Here is a 17,668-nt window from a genome sequence, read left to right on the forward strand (position 1 = left end):
TCTCTTCCTAGAGGGATAGAAACTACCGACCTGATTGTCTCCATGCGAAAGGAGCGGATCTTCAGGAATTGATTTAGCTTTCTTAGATCTAGAATGGGTCTGACGTCTCCATTTGGTTTTGGTACCATGAAAAGATTTGAATAAAACCCCAGACCTTGCTCTTTTATGTGGGGATCTGTATGATCACCCCCTGAGATATTAATCGGTTTAGTGCCTGAAACAGAGATTGTTTCTTCTCTGGATCTTTGGGAGTGCTTGATCTCCGGAAACGAGACGGTTGAAAGTTCCTAAATTCCATCTTGTACCCCAGCGTTACCGTGGAGATGACCCATCTGTCCTGAATTTCCTTTTTCCAGACTTCTGAAAATTGCAGAAGTCTTCACCCCACCTTGGTGAGGGGGGTTGCCCCTTCATGATGAGGCTTTGGATGAGATTTGGATACCGTTTTGTAGATTTCCTACCCCAGGGCTTCTTTTGAGCCTGGGTCTGACCCTGAGGTCTTCCTCTAGAGTCTGACGGCGGAGGACGTCGCCACTGCTTGGAGGCAGAAGACCCTGGCACAGGGGAAAAAGCCTGTTTAAATAAAGGGTGTTTATATTTTCTTTTGACTGGTAACTTTTTCCCACTAGAAATTGTCTGGAGAAGAAATTATATCCAAATAGTTGCTCCCCATGAAAGGGGAACCCAGTTAGGGTTTTACATGGTGCTTCCGCTGACCAATTTTCTATGTACAAGCATAAGCGATAGGCGGGATGCCTGGTTAATAGAATCTTTAATGGCATCTATGGCAAAACATAATGCCCTAGGTAGCTTAGCCAAATCCCGAGCTTGTTGCATAGGAAGCTCTCTAAGGGCCAGCCTAAATTGGTCTTTTAGGGATTGGCAGACGGTGACTGCAGGCTGAGTGACGGCACCTGCTATGGAAAGGGCAGATTTTAGCAGAAATTCTTATCTGTTGAATCCTTAAAGGTTTGTAAAGATTTGTTTTTTATTTTCTAAATGGGTTCCTTTAAGCTAGTGCATTGTTGATTCACTGTCACCATGTTACAGCGTCTCCCCACAGCGATGTAATCCCAAGGGAGGGGGCGAGCACGCTGACTAACCCCCAGCCAGAACGGGTCGGATGATGGGGGCAAGCTTACTGAGGCGGAACAGGAAGTGAGAAATTCAGACAAAGGAAAAAAACTTTTAGAAGGGAAATCGAAGGAATGGGGAAGTGAACCAACAATGCACTAGCTTAAAGGAATCTATTTAGAAAAAAAAAAAAAAAACTTTATAACCCCTTTAAGCATCTTTGCATTGTCTACAGGACAAGTTAAGTTATTATTCACGTTGGAAATCGTAGCGTCAATTGCTGGTACTTTCCATTTTTTGGAGAATTTCTCCTCCAGGGGATAGCAAATTGAAAACCTCTAATGGCTCTTTCACACGGGCCCACCGTATGTCCGCTTTTACATCCATCCATGTACGGATGAAAAAGGGACATGCATTGATCCCTATAAAATTGCGGGCGTCAACGGATGAATATCTGCTGACCCCCGATCTCATCCGGGTCCACAATCCTCCGATTCTGCAGACGGAGGAAAACCCTATTTTCCCATCCGTCATGGGATCGGGTGAACACGGACAGACGGTCCATGTTCATCCAATCCCCCCCATAGGGGAGAGCGGAGATCTTACAGTGTGCGGGGACCGCCCTGTCATCCGCCGGCTCAGCGGGGATCAGCGGAGCGGAGGTTCACGGGGCGGATCATCACAGATCCATCTTTTGTGAAAGAGGCCTTAGGAGGGAGAAAATGCTTATCCGGGTGTTCCCATTCAGCAAATATAAGCTGTTCTAGAAATGCATGTGCTGGAAACACATGCAAAGGATGGGAAGGTTTTAAAGAACCTAAGGAAGAGGTCGAGTTTTCACGAGACTCTGTTAGAGGCAGCATGAAAGTGGAACGAACCATTTCTGTAAGAGATTGTATCAGCAATTTTTCAGCTTGAGAAGCTGAAAAAGGTTCATCTACCGTTGTCTCCTCTGCAGAGGAATCATCGGTTTGCTTTTCTTCCTGATTGATTGAGGGCAACACCTCATCCAGACCCCTCATCCTGAACCCCTTGCAAAGCTGAAGTGGGGGAAGGGGACTTGGTACGCTTCCTATCCATCTGAATGGAGGATGCAATTAAAGCCGCTAATCTTTCTTCTAGACCCCGGAGGGAGGTGGAAAGGGCATCTTCAGTCACATATACAGGTGCTGAGATGTGAGGGTCAGCTACACCATCCATTTGTTCCAATGGCTCACCCTGAGTTGCCATAATTGGTAATTCAGGCGAGGATGACAGCGTGGAAATACAGCTTGAGATCCCAATGCCTGGGGGTGAAACCTTTTATTTATTGGCTTTTGTGGTGTGTCTTTTGGCAGGCATAGTCCTAAGTACAAAAACAGAAGCGCTATACACATTGCACTAAATTGCTGAAAATAGTCACAACTTTTAAAACCGCTATAAAGATCAGCCTAGTGCTGGAAAAAGAGTGTCCTTCCTGAGTCGGGAATGCCAGTTTTGCAACCCATACGTGTCCCACAGCTCGTGTGTCCCTGTGCAGGCAGTTTGTGTCTTCCTCGTCAGCAGAGGAGAGACTGACACAGCTGTATTTATCTGCTTCATCCTGGGTGTGGTCCCCCTTCCCCCAACACGAGGGGGGGGGGGGGCAGTGAGGCCATGTATAAGCACCCCATCAGAAAGCTTTAGGTAATGTAACAAGACCTAAGCCCTGGATTCCTGGGGTCCAGCCCTACAAAGAGAGGCGTTACAGGCAAAAATCTTGTGCTTCGGATACGAGGTCCCAGGTACCATACACTTAGGCCTCAGTGGCACTCTTGGATGGATCTGTTTTTTTTTTTGTGGAGGAATTTAAATCCAACCTGGATCCCTTCTGGAGCTCCTCGGAGCACTTCTTCACTCGTGACTAACACCTTGGATACTGGCGAAAAAACTGATGTGCTCCTGGAAGGAGGAGAGGTTATATAGGGAGTGAACTTCCTTTCATTTGGTTTACCGGTGTCGACACCTGAAGGTGGCCTATAACCCATTAAGTAATTACTTAAGGCTCTGTGTCCCATGATGTACGATAAAGAAATTACGTATTTCAGAGCAGGCATGTGTGCAGTTAAGTACAGGTCTCCAAAATCACCAGGAATTCGCTCTGCTCAAGTGTAAATGTAGGTGTGATTAAAGGGGTAGATTCAGAAAGAATTTACGCCGGCGTATCTATAGATACGCCGCGTAAATTCAAATCTGCGCCAGCGTATCTTCTTTCTGTATTCAGAAAGCAAGATACGCCGACATTAGCCTAAGATACGACTGGCATAATTCTCTTACGCCGTCGTATCTTAGGGTGCATTTTCACGCTGGCCACTAGATGGCGCTCCCGTTGTTTTCGGAGTAGAGTATGCAAATTTTCTAGATACGCCGATTCACAAACGTACGTGCGCCAGGCGGTAGTTTTTTACATCGTTTGCGTAAGGCTTTTTACGGCGTAACGTTGCTCCTGCTTCTATGAGGCGCACGCAATGTTAAGTATGGACGTCGTTCCCGCTTTGATTTTTGAATTTTTTACGTTGTTTGCGTAAGTCGTTCGCGAATAGGGCTGGACGTAATTTACGTTCACGTCGAAACCAATACGACGTTGCGGCGTACTCTGAAGCAATGCACACTGGGAAATGTACACGGACGGCTCATGCGCCGTTCGTAAAACACGTCAATCACGGAAGGTCATCACACATTAACATAAAACACGCCCCCCCTTCCACATTTGAATTACGCGGGCTTACGCCGGCCCCATTTACGCTACGCCGCCGCAACTTACGGAGCAAGTGCTTTGTGAATACTGCACTTGCTTCTGTAAGTTACGCCGGCGTAGCGTAAAGACGATACGCTGCGCCGCCATAAGAGGAAGCGCAGCTACGTGAATCTACCCCAAAGTGTTTACTTCAAGTACCTTTCAAGCGTATTGCAGGTGCTTTTACATGTGTATCAGACTTCAGAAGTTTGTTTCCTGGGCTGGCAAAAGGGGGGGTGGGGGAGAGCAGTTCTATAGAAGATAAATCTTCAGGTGTAAATATGCATGTATTTTGCGCATTTACAGGCATTCCCATTGAAGTCTATATGATCAAAAATACCTCAATACACTAAAAAAAAAACTCATGTGGTTGTAAAGCCTAAAAGTGTAAACAGGCACAATTGGAAAGAATGTGATTCTGCATAGTTGGGCATTGGAAAACGAGCAGAAAAACACTCGAGTGTGAATGGGGGCTATACCTGTCTGATAGAATCTGGGGGAAGTTTAGCAGTGACAGAAAAGCCATAGTAGCAGGTAATGTATTGAATAATATTTTATTCCAATACAAAAAACAATATTCCAATGGTATTCCAATATTTCAGGTACATCAGCTGTGCAAAGAAAGCAGGAGTTCCAGCTCGATGTTTCCTCTTTACTGCCACCATTGAACAGGCCAAACACAATAATAGGGTAAGTGTGGGAGAAGCTGGGCAGTCTGAAGTCTAACTGTGCTCTCTAATATGTCACCACAAAGCTGTACTTTATTGTTTGCAGTTCCGAGAGATGACTTACACGGGTAAAGGACACGTTTCGGTAAATGACATGGTAATCAACAGCTACAAGTACGTTTTGAACCCAAAAAGACCAGACCCTGAATAAAGTGTCTAAATACTTAAGTACATGTGATATTTTAGTCTTTTTTTTTTTTCTTTTTAATACATTTATAGCCTTAATCTTGACAAAGTGGGTATTAGCCTTCCTTTAGGAGTGACTAGGCAGAAAGTGTTAACTTCAAAACTGAACAGCCCCACCCAGGGGGCGGTACTACTGACTATATTCCCTCAGCCTGCACTAAGCAGCTCAGTTTTTTTCTGTCTAGTTAAGGAGAAGATATGGCTCCCTTCGGGCCCATAGGCCTGGAGGTTTTTTATTCCAGATGGAATTTTTTTATTTTTTTTTGTTCCTGTGATCTCCGATCAACTGCCGACTGGGCGACAGGCTGGATCCCAGATCCTTGTAGTCCCCCCAGTTTCGGCCATTGAGTGTGTGCCGACCATAGTTACGCACTGGGTCATCCACGACATGCCCGTCGCTCTACAGGTGGCCAGTGAGCTATACGCTCCAGGGCTTGCATAGGACCAGTCTACAGGGCCGATTCGCAGTAGCCTGGCCGACAGTCACCATGTGGAAAATGGTCTGTCTGGGATGCTTCCAGCACAATCCTCAGGAAGGGGAAGTATAATCCCCTGCTTCGGCAGGAAGACAGAGCTGGGCATTCCTGGAGAGGTGAGTAAAGGGTTCTATCCTTCCCTTCTCCCCTCCCTTCCTTCCCTCTTCCCCTCCCTTCCTTCCCTCCTCCCTAGGCTCTCTGAGCTAGCTGCTGGGGTGGGGCTTCACCTGGGGGAACTGTGCATATACGTCCGCTAAAGCATTGTTATAAGCTGCTTTAAAGAGATTTTTGCTTACCTGTGTGTCCTGCTCCATGCTGTCGGCGACCATTTTGGCTGTGATCCATGCTGTATTGCTTTATCTTCACTGGCGGCCATGTTCTTGTGGCCACGCTGTATTTGGCCTCTATCTTCCGCTTGGCGGCCATGTTTTTTGTGATCCTGCTGTGTTTACTTTCTACTGCACTGGCAGCCATCTTGTGGCCGCGCTGTATTTGGCCTCTAGCGGTCACTCGCCGACCATCTTTGCTGTGATCCAGGCGGTGTTTGACTATTCATTCATATGTTTTGCCTCTAGCGGCCGCTCTGCGGCCTTTGTCCTGGGCTCCTGGCTCTATCTGCACCCAGTGGTCATGCGCTTGTGTACTGTGGCATTGATTGGTCTCGATCGGCTGCGCGACCTGTTTTTCCCTGAGATCCATGCACTGGCTATGGTCGTTTTTGTGGTCTCACTGTGTGGGCTTCTAGCTGCCACCCAGCGGCCATGTTCTTGATGCCATCACACTCTATCTATGCTTGGCAGCCATGTTCTTGTGGCCCGCGATCATTATTGGCCTCTAGTGGCCGCTCTGCGGCCATTTATCAGACAGCACTTAAACGGCGCAGACTGACAGACACACGCTGCTGCAGGGTCAGACTGCATCTGACGAGGAAGCAGCTCTACTAAGTGGCGGATGGCAGCATACTACTGTTCCAGGGTGGCGAGTCCTCTAGTGGGAACCTCTCATCTCTGCTGCAGCTAGGAGGGTGGGTTACTGTGCCTTGACTTGAAGTCCCTGTGCCAGGCGTGTGGGTCCGCATGTCATCAGAAGCAGACGTATTTTCCCCTGTAACACCTGAGCTTGCAATTGATGCCCCTGCACCCGATTTATCGGTGGGCGCCATGTCGGCAATCCTAGATGCCTTTGTTGCCAAGGTGGAAGCAGCACGTGGGAAAACGGGGGCTAGAAATCACCCCTACCCCCGCCATTTTCTTGGGTCAACTCAGATGCGGAGCCGGGTCCAGTTACGTCTCATGACCCTGGCTCTGAGGTATCTGAGGACGCGGACCGAGATCGGCCGGACAGTGAGGATGACTCTGAATCCAGGTCAGCACGCGATAGGGCTCTGGTAGGTGACCTTATCACCGCAGTGCGAGATACTCTAAAAATAGAGGGGGCTGCAGAAGTAACAGAAGCGCCGGTCCCTTTTGGGTTCCGTAAGGCGACCCACACTGCTAAGGTGTTTCTTTGTGTGTCTTATTTAGACAAACTTTTATACAAGGAGTGGGACAAACAACATAAATAAACCTTGCCCCCGATAGTGGACCCTCCTGTGTCCAGACTAAACAAGCTAACCACTATATAAGTGGAGGGGGCTCCCGTTTTCAAGGACCCTGTGAACAAGAAGGCCGAGGCGATCACTCGCAACCTGTACACGGTAGTGGGTTCAGCGGTATGCCCAATCATAGTTGGGGCCCTGGTATCTCAAACACTCACTGAATGGGCAAAGATGCTGCACAATGGGTTAGAAGCACATTAGGCTTCCCCAGACGAGGTAGCCCTAGGTGACCAACTGGTACAGGGCCTAAAATTCTTTGCAAATCAGACTTGGGCACGATTCCTCTGCTGGCCAGGGCTTCAAGCCATGCGGTGGTGTTATGCCGTCTATTTTGGTTAAAGAATTGGTCTGCGGACCAATCTTCCAAAAAGGCCCTGATGGACTTGCCCTTTAAGGGCGACATACTTTTTGGAGGTTCCCTGGATGACATAATTAAAGATGCCGCAGGAGGTAAAAGCACGCTGCTCCCACAATCCAAAAAGGGGAAGAAGCCATAAGCATTTTTTGTTTTTTTTGGTCTGCCCAGTGCGGCAGGTAAAATACCTCAGGCCGATAAAGTGCCTGCTCAGGGACAGACATCCCTGGTTTCGCAAACCCAACAAACCTGCAAACAAAGCTATGTGGGGGGACGTCTTCGCGAATTCGTGACCTGGTGGACATCTCGGGTCCCTGACCGGTAGGTTTGCGAGGTAGTCTATTCAGGGTACAAGATAGAATTTCTATCTTGCCCACCAAACTGATTTTTTCCCTCTAACCTCCAGCTACAACCGACTCGCCGGGAAGCCCTTCTTGGGGCAGTTCAAGACCTGCTTAAAAGCGGAGTGGTTATTCCTGTCCCAGGACCGGAACGATTTTAGGGGTTTTACTCAAATCTGTTCATAGTACCAAGGAAGGAGGGCGTTCGTCTAATCCTGGACCTCAGGGCCCTCTATTGCTTTGTGAAGGTACAAAGATTCCGGATGGAATCGGTTCGCTCTGTCGTCACTGCCCTCCAGCCGGGGGACTTTCTGGCATACTTGGATATCAAGGACGCCTATTTGCATGTCCCCATATGCACCAGGCATCAGAAATGTCTGCGTTTTGCGGTCGGGGAAGACCACTATCAATTTGTGGCTCTCCCCTTTCGCCTGGCATCGGCACCAAGGGTGTTCACCAAGGTACTTGCCCCAATTCTGGCCCTACTAAGACAGCGTGGCATTGCTATCGTGGGCTACTTGAACAATCTTCTTCCGAGGGCCACTTCAAGCTCAGAATTATAGGTGAGCGTGTCTATAACCTGTCAGACCCTCCGACACTTTGGTTGGGAGGTTGTCGACCCAAGGTCGCTGGTCTCTGGAGGATTCCCACTTGCCGATCAATGTCCCGGAACTTCAGGCGATCAGGCTATGCCTCTCCACATGGTCTCAATGGCTACAGGGGCATCCAGTCGGACAACGCCACGGCAGTGGCATATGTCAACCATCAAGGAGGAACAAGAAGCTTGGCTGCAGCGTCAGAGGTCGCTTACACCTTAAGGTGGGCAGAAAGGAGCATACCGGCCGTAATTTGCTTTAAGTACAATTAGGGGCAATTATCCGCCCTGGCTGTCTTTTTTTCCAATGACCCCTGGTGGCTCACTCTCTCTAGTGAGAATGTTTGTACAGGGGGTTCGGCATGCAGCCTCTCCGGTCCGTCCTCCACTACCTTCGTGGGGATTTGAATAGCAGACGTCCCTTGGCGTCTACCACTACGAGAGTACCTGCTGTCGCAAGGTCCCATACGTCATCCTGCTTTACAGTCAATGGCTTTAACGACACGGTCTCTAGGTGCCTCCGAAACCAATGTTTGAGAACATTAGGGAAGTTCCCTTGTTGACACTTGTTTAGAAAATAGACTTTATTCAGTATTTTCTCATAGGTTCGGTTTTCTTTTAAGAACCCCTGGACCGTTCTGGGTGAAATTTGGATATGTTGGTTCCCCAGATTGGGGCTATCAGGGGATATGTAATTATAGGGATACCTTGTGTGGAAAGGGGTGTTCAAACTTTTTGAAAAAATTGTGTGCTCTCTGCCTGGAGATCATTTTTTTTCCTTTACAACCCATTTAAAGGAATAAACCAATTTTTTCATAATAAGCATCCATTACATGCAGACATTCCTCTTTTCACTTCCTCATTGTTCATTTTTGCTCAGAAGTTGCTCTATTTCTTCTCTGTTCTGTTCACTTCCTGCTTGTCTGATTTTACTGACCACCGTGATGGGAGGCTTTACTGCAGTGGTCAGTAACGTGCTTACCCCCTCCTGGGAACTACATCTGTGCGACAGGACGCTCTCTACATGTTAGAGACTTCAAGGAGGTGTGAATTACTGGGCGTGCCGCAATTCATACTGGGAAATGTAGTTCTTACATGAACGAATGATGCAAGCCAGGAAGTGAATGAGAGAACATACTAGAACGCTGGAGGTGATATAGATGAAAGAATTTAATAGGTATTTACTCGTTTTTTAACAGAATCATTACACTATTCTGTCGGTCTACCTTGCAGACATTAATTTTAGGCAATTTTTTTTTCCCTTTAGTGACCCTTTAACTTATCTCAATATCTCCCAGGCAGAGAGAGGGCGGGTGTACTATAAAAGCTTGCTGTGGTAATGTAGTCTGCTACTGTCATGTAAATTAACCTTAGTCTGGCTCTCAAGAGACTGTATTGTGTGAATTTCTATTGATGATGAATGTGTATTGGAGGCTCGTTCGTACCCATTGTATGCTGTTGTGGGTGGAGTGTGTCATTGTCCATCTGGTTACTGCAAGTATTCTTTTTGGTGTATAGAAGAGCCTGCCTTCTCAATAAAGATGTTCTATGCCTGGTACACCCTTCATGAAGTCTTGGCTCATGTTTGGTGGAATATTCTAACTAAGGTTGTCCCGATACCACTTTTTTAAGACCAAGTACAAGTACCGATACTTTTTTTCAAGTACTCGCCGATACCGATACTTTTTTTTATGTCATGTGACAGTGACGCATTGATGGCTGGCACTTATAGATGGCACTGACGGGCACTAAAAGGTGGCACTGGCTGGCAGTGGCACTGATGGCTGGGCACCGATAGGTGGTACACACTGATGCCTGGCACTGACTGATGAGCACTGATAAGTGGCACTGATTCAGCATTGGTGAGCAGTGCACTGATAGATGGCATGCACTCATGGCTGGCACGGACTCATGGCTGGCAGTGGCACTGATGGATGGGCAATGACTGATGACCACTGACTGTTGAGTACTGATGTCTGGGCACTGACGGATAGACACTGATGTCTGGGCACTGACGGATAGACACTGATGTCTGGGCACTGACGGATAGACACTGATGTCTGGGCACTGACGGATAGACACTGATGTCTGGGCACTGACGGATAGACACTGATGTCTGGGCACTGACGGATGGACACTGATGTCTGGGCACTGACGGATGGACACTGATGTCTGGGCACTGACGGATGGACACTGATGTCTGGGCACTGACGGATGGACACTGATGTCTGGGCACTGACGGATGGACACTGATGTCTGGGCACTGATGTCTGGACACTGACGTGTGGACACTGACGTGTGGGCACTGACGTGTGGACACTGACGGATGGACACTGACGTGTGGGCACTGATATCTGGCACTTAATTACATGAGAGGAAAAGGAAAACTAAAATGTTTTACTATACTGCCTACGGCACCCATCTTGGTACACCCTGCACTCGGCTGTATAAAAGCAGCAGCGGACATCTTGTTACACCCAGCTCAAACTATATGGGCTGGGTGTAACAAGATGTTTGCTGCTGGCTTAATGTGGCCGGGTTCAGGGTGTACCAATATGGGCGTCGGGACGTTCAAGGCAACACATAGCATCACTGGACAATGATAGCGTGTTGCGCCCTCCACCCCTGCCAGCTTACTTGCACCAGGACTCTGCTTGGATCTTTGCTCCGACCACGATTCCGCCCGCTGACTTCCTGTTTACATGATGCCTCGCTCCCTCTTATCCCAGGTATCGGTGAAGCATCGGGAGCATTTGCGCGAGTACAAGTACTCGCGCAAATGCTCGGTATCGGTTCCGAAGTTCAGACTCACTGTTTGTTTCGGTGGCTGGCCCAGACAAACAGACAAGAAGGGCCCAGTGGTCTCATCGGCCACCATTTCAAGGTAGATCTGACAGATCATCATCAAGCTTATGCCATAAAGGGTCGGGCGTCTCCCTGTCACCATGCATTCGACCAGGGCAATAGGTGCCTCTTGGGCTATCTGACATCAAGCATCTGTTTCCCAGGTGTTTAAGGTGGCGACCTGGTCGCCCGTTCACACTTTCATTAAACTTTACAAGTTGATGTGAGTGCTTCTTTGGCCGCAAAGTTTTGCAGGCGGCTGTTTAGAGTTACAACTCCTCAGTTGAGGAGATCTGTTTTGTTTTGGGGTGAAGTTAAATTTTATGCTGTTCCCACTCCTCGTTTTGACACTGCTTTGGGACGTCCCATTTTGTCAAGATTAAGGCTGTGTCCGTCCATGAACAAAAGAGAAAATAGGATTTTTGGACTCCCCATGAAATCCTTTTCTCTGAGTTCATGGATGGACACAGCTAGGGTTGTCCCGATACCACTTTTTTAGGACAGAGTACAAGTCCGATACTTTTTTTCATGTACTCGTCGATACCGATTAACGATACTTTTTTTTAAATGCAGCCTTGTGTCTCCCCCAAATGCAGCCTTGTGTCCCCCCCCAAATGCAGCCTTGTGTCTCCCCCAAATGCAGCTTTGTCTGTGTCTCCCCCATTCAGCTTTGTCTGTGTCTCATCCCCCCCGCCGTCTAGTTGTTTGGCGCTCAGAGAACATAACAGCTTTCATTTGAATAGCTGTGTGTTCCCCGCAGCGCATCGTCATAGCCCCTCCCCCTTGTCCAGGCACTTTGATAGACAGATCACCCGTCCAATCCTGGGACGGGTGATTTATCTATCAAAGTGCACGGGCAAGGGGGAGGGGCTATGACGACGCGTGGCGGGGAACACACAGCTATTCAAATGAAAGCTGTTATGTTCCCTGAGCGCCGAACAACTAGACGGCGGCAGCTGCTCTCTACCAGTGGTATATTATACATACACGAGGACTGCTCTGCTCTCCGCCATCCGATCCCGCCTCCTCTCCGCCCCCTCACTCTCCTCTCGGTCTCCTCTGCGACCGCTCTCCGCCCCCACTCAGGAGAAAAAAAAATAAAGTATCGGGGGAAGCATCGGGAGCATTTGCACGAGTAGTCGCGCAAATGCTCAGTATCGGTCCCGATACCGATATGAGTATTGGTATCGGGACAACCCTGGACACAGCCCCACCCCTTTTTTTTTTTTTTTTAAGTTTGTACTGCTTTTGACAAACTGAGCTTCTTAGTGCAAGCTGAGGGGATATAGCCAGTAGGACCGCCCCCTGGGCAGGGCTCTTCAGCTTTGAAGTCGTTAACACTTTCTGCCTAGTCACTCCTAAAGGAATGCTAATACCCACTTTGTCAAGATTTAGGCTGTGTCCGTCCATGAACTCAGAGAAAAGGAATTCACGGTGAGTACAAAAATCCTATTTTCACTTTGTCATTATGGAGTGTAGATTAATGAGAAAAAAAGAATTTAAACTACCGTAGCATCAGACTGTAACATAATAAAATAAAAAAAAGTGGGATCAGAATTCTTTATGAATGCACTGCATATACTTGATTGCTAAACATGTTATGAAGTGCTTTATAGTGTTGCAGGTTTGTCTCTCTATAGCAAAATGACTGCCAGGCGGTGGTTGCATTATCCTGACTGGATGACTTATGATGTCCAGCAGGATAACAGCTGCCGTGCGCCTGTGGGGGCACACATTGCAGCGATCGGTGGTATGGTGTGTCAGTCTGACACACCGATACACTGATCTCTGTAGGGAGCCTCCATCAGAGGCTCTTTACCACGTGATCAGTCGTGTCCAATCACGGGCTGATCACAATGTAAACAGGAAGACTGTCTGACAGATGCGAGTAAAGTAGAGCCGATCGGCTGCTCTCCTGACAGGGGTGGTCTGTGATGATCGGATGGCAGTCCAGGACCACCAGCATGCCGCCATGGCCATCTACACTGGACCACCAGGTATGCCCCCCCTAGACCACCAGGGACATGCCAGTCTTTGCCCAGGCAGCTGCCAGTCAGTGCCCACCCACAATGCCTGCCAGTGCCACAGGAACCACAGGTAGGAACCGAAAACCCTGTAGTATGCCCTGACCCTATCCCCTTCTGGGGCACTCCACAAGACTTTGGCCAAGCCCAACAGTCAGATCCCACCTTAGCAGGTTACAGGAAGGCTGTAGGTACCCCTAAGGAAGGTAATGCTCAAGAGAACTTCCACTGGCACAAGGGACTGCTATATAGGGTCAAAGGGGGAGTGGGAAGTGGGGCAGCCCAAGTTATAAAAAGGCAGCTAGTTGTACCCCACAAATACAGAGCAGAGCTTCTAAAGCTCAGCCATGATATCCCGCTAGCCGGACATCTGGGTATCAAGAAAGCTAAGGACCGCCTTACCCAGACGTTCTTCTGGCCAGGGATATCAAAAGACTTGCAGACGTACTGCAGGACATGTGACACGTGTCAAAGGATAGGGAAACGGGGGGGGGGACCACCCCAAGGCCAAGTTATGGTCCCTACCTAGAATAGAGGAACCATTCTACAGAGTGGCAGTAGACCTGATAGGCCCCCCCAAAAAACCCAGGGCCGGAAGGTGCTACATCCTCACGGTGGTGGACTATGCCACCAGGTACCCTGATGCTGTGGCACTCTCCAACATTGAGGCGGAGACGGTAGCAGAGGCTCTAGTCAGGATCTTTTCTCGAGTAGGATTCCCCCGGGAAATACTCTCAGGGGCTGATCACAATGTAAACAGGAAGACTGACAGACGCAAGTAAAGGAGAGCCGATCGGCTGCTCTCCTGACAAGGGGGGTCTGTGCTGATCCGATGCCCGCCCAGGACAACCAGGTATGGCCATCTACACTGGACCACCAGGTATGCCCCCCCTAGACCATCAGGGAAATGCCAGTCTGTGCCCAGGCAGCTGCCAGTCAGTGCCCACCCACAATGCCTGCCAGTGCCACAAGGGATGCCTATCAGTGATGTATATCAGTGCCGCCTATCGGTGCCACTCATAAGTACCCATTAGTGCAGCCTTTTAGTGCCTATCAGGGCCCACCTGTTCCACCCATTAGTGCCCATCGTCAGTGCCGCCTTGTCAGTGCCACCTTATCAGTGAAGGAGAAAACGTATTTACAAAATGTTTTATTTAGCAAAAAATGTAAAACTGACAAGGTGATTAAATACCACCAAAGTAAAGCTCTATTTGTGGGAACAAAATGATAAAAATTCTGTTTGGGTACAGTGTAGCATGACCGCGCAATTGTCATTTAACTACTTGCCGACCAGCCGCCATCATTCTACGGCGGCAGGTCGGCTCTCCCGGGCGAGAGCCCGTAGCTATACGGCGGCTCTTTGAGCGGCCACTAGGGGCGCCCCCTGCTCGCCCCCGACTCCCGTGCGTGTGCCCGGCGGGCTCGATCGCCGCCGGGCACCCGCGATTGCTCGTTACAGAGCGGGGACCGGGAGCTGTGTGTGTAAACACACAGCTCCCGGTCCTGTCAGGGGGGGAAATGCTGATCTTCTGTTCATACAATGTATGAACAGAGGATCAGTGTTTCCCCTAGTGAGGCCACCCCCCCCCCCCACAGTAAGAACACACCCAGGACATACTTAACCCCTTCCCCGCCCCCTAGTGTTAACCCCTTCACTGCCAGTGGCATTTTTATAGTAATCCAATGCATTTTTATAGCACTGATCGCTATAAAAATGCCAATGGTCCCAAAAATGTGTCCGCCATAATGTCGCAGTACCGAAAAAAATCGCTGATCGCCGCCATTACTAGTAAAAAAAAAATATTAATAAAAATGCCATAAAAATACCCCCTATTTTGTAAACGCTATAACTTTTGCGCAAACCAATCAATAAACGCTTATTGCGTTTTTTTTTTTACGAAAAATATGTAGAAGAATATGTATCGTACTAAACTGAGGAAAAAAATGTTTTTTTATATATTTTTGGGTGATATTTATTACAGCAAAAAGTAAAAAATATTCATTTTTTTCAAAATTGTCGCTCTATTTTTGTTTATAGCGCAAAAAATAGTGAGGTGATCAAATACCACTAAAAGAAAGCTCTATTTGTGAGGAAAAAAGGACGCCAATTTTGTTTGGGAGCCATGTCGCACGACCGCGCAATTGTCAGTTAAAGCGGCGCAGTCCCGAATCGCAAAAAGGGCTCTGGTCTTTGGGCAGCAATATGGTCCGGGGGTTAAGTGGTTAAACAATGACGGCCCTGAAAGCTGAAAATTGGCTTGGGCAGGAAGGGGGCGTAACTGTCTGGTATTGAAGTGGTTAAAGCGGAGTTCCACCCAAAAGTGGAACTTCTGCTTTAACCACTTAAGGACCGCCGCATGTACATATGCGTCGACAGAATGGCACGTACAGGCACAATCACGTACCTGTACGTGCCTGCCTTCCCGCGGGTCGGGAGTCCGATCGGACCTAATAAAGGTTTTAACCCCTGATTGCCCCTAGAGTTAACCCTTTCACCAGTGATCACCGTATAGGTGACACTGGTTAGCCAGTTAGTTATTTAGGTTCACCGCCAGGTTTTTATATAGCGTCAGGTACCCCCATATATTACCTGATAAAGGTTTTAACCCCCTGATTGCCCCCTAGTTAACCCTTTCACCAGTGATCACTGTATAAGTGTTACGGGTGACGCTGGTTATATAACCCAATAAAGGTTTAACCCCCTGATCGCCCGGCGGGTGATATCAATTCAATTTTAGCAGTCAGGGTCTGCGTCGCCCCAGGCAGCGTTAAACCTAACACTTACACCCACTCGCAAAGCATACACCCCCCTTAGTGGTATAGTATCTGAACAGATCAATATCAATACTAGCGTACCCAGCAGTTTAGGGTTCCAAAAAACACATTGTTAGCGGGATCAGCCCAGATACCTGCTAGCACCTGTGTTTTGCCCCTCCGCCCAGCCCAACCCACCCAAGTGCAGTATCGATCGATCACTGTTACTTACAAAACACAACACACATAACTGCAGCGTTCGCAGAGACATGCCTGATCCCTGCGATCGCTAACAGTTTTTTTTGGAAGCGTCTTCTACATTTGCTGACAGATCAGGTGCTTTTTTACCTGTGAGTCCTTACTAGTGTACCACTAAATTTAGAGCCCAAAATGGCAAAGCGAATGTACACTAGTAAAGAGGCCTATGAGTTTCTGAGCATGACAGATAGTGAAAAGGAGGTCAGGCATCTGTCAGATTCTGACTCGGAATACATCCCCGTAGAAGACAGCGGCTCCATGTCAGATAGCTCTGTCGACGAAGTTGTAGTCCCTGTTAAGGCCAGGCGTACCCGACCCCCATTCTGATGTTGTTGAGGAGCAAGAACCGCAGGACCCTTGTATGGAGCAGAGAGCCAGTACTAGCGCCGCCATTCCTTCTGGTGAACTGGCAAGCACTAGCGGCCTAGTACACCCTGGTCGTTCATCCAGCACTGCAGTATCACGTGGTGATGTGGCGAGTCCCATAAGTGCAGTTCAAGCTGGCGAGGTGGCAAGCACAAGTAGTGTCCCGCTGCCACCAAGAAGAAGACAAAGACAGGCCCATAGTGCCCTTCCTGCAGAATTTGCCTATCCTGATTGGGTCCCCACTACTTCTGCAGAACCCGTACTTCCCCCATTCACTGGCCAACCCGGTATTCAGGTTGAAACACTTTATTTTTATTCGCTGTTTTTCACGGAAGATCTCTATAGATCTATTGTGGACCAGAGTAATTTATATGCTGGTAATTACATTGCCGCTAATCCCCAGTCCGTCCTTGCCAGAGAATGGAAACCACTTACGGTTTTCGAATTTAAAACCTTTCTGGGCCTTTGCCTCAACATGGGCATACACCAATTTCCGAAGTTGCAGACTTATTGGTCCATATGACCATATGCCTGTGTTCTCTGTTTCCCTGACCAGGAAACGATATGAGGCGATCCTGCGGTTCTTGCATTTCAATGACAATAAACTTTGTCGACTACGTGGAGACCCTGAATACGACCAGCTCTACAAAATTCGGCCCCTCATAAACCACTTCAACAAACGTTTTGCAGCCTTGTATAATCCCCATCAAGTTGTCTGCGTTGATGAGTCCCTAATTAAATTTTCTGGCCGCTTGTCAAGCGGTACCTTCCCAGCAAGCGTGTCAGATAACGGGGTCAAGCTCTATAAGCTCTGTGACAGGGCAACAGGCTATACATGGAGCTTTATGGTTTATGAGTGCAAAGATAGTCAGGTAGAGCCGGAGGACTGCACAGATTACATAGGGAGCGCTGACAAGATTGTGTGGGACTTGGTGTCACCCTTATTCGGAAAAGGGTACCACTTGTATTTGGACAATTATTACACAAGCGTGCCACTTTTTAGTCACTTGTTTGATCATCAGATTGGAGCATGTGGCACCATGCGACCTAATCGCCAGGGCTTTCTCCAGCGGCTTGTAGATTCCCGTCTTAGACTGGGGGAGAGAGCCTGCTCAAGGTGTAAAAATTTGCTCGCTGTGAAGTGGCGGAACAATAAGAATGTTTTCGTTCTTACCACCCTTCACGCAGACACGACAGTACAAATTCGTACGGCGGCTGGTGTTGTGGAGAAACCCTTCTGTGTCCACCAATATAACAAAAATATGGGAGGGGTGGACCTCAACGACCAGTTGATGGCACCGTATCATATTGCCCG

At 48.4% G+C, this 17,668-nt stretch overlaps 1 protein-coding gene across 3 annotated transcripts in view; it reads left to right on the top strand.

Annotated features, from left to right (window-relative positions):
* Window positions 1–17,668, top strand: part of LOC120916549 (polynucleotide kinase 3'-phosphatase) — a 777,425-nt gene that overhangs the window by 721,138 nt on the left and 38,619 nt on the right. For all 3 annotated transcript variants that reach the window (XM_040327595.1, XM_040327596.1, XM_040327594.1), the window contains 2 exons: window positions 4,432–4,519; window positions 4,604–4,671. In XM_040327595.1, the coding sequence (XP_040183529.1) occupies window positions 4,432–4,519; window positions 4,604–4,671 (156 nt within the window). The remainder of the gene's footprint in view (window positions 1–4,431; window positions 4,520–4,603; window positions 4,672–17,668) is intronic.

This window comes from Rana temporaria, chromosome 10, assembly GCF_905171775.1.
Source record: "Rana temporaria chromosome 10, aRanTem1.1, whole genome shotgun sequence".
In the NCBI taxonomy this organism is placed as follows: domain Eukaryota; kingdom Metazoa; phylum Chordata; class Amphibia; order Anura; family Ranidae; genus Rana; species Rana temporaria.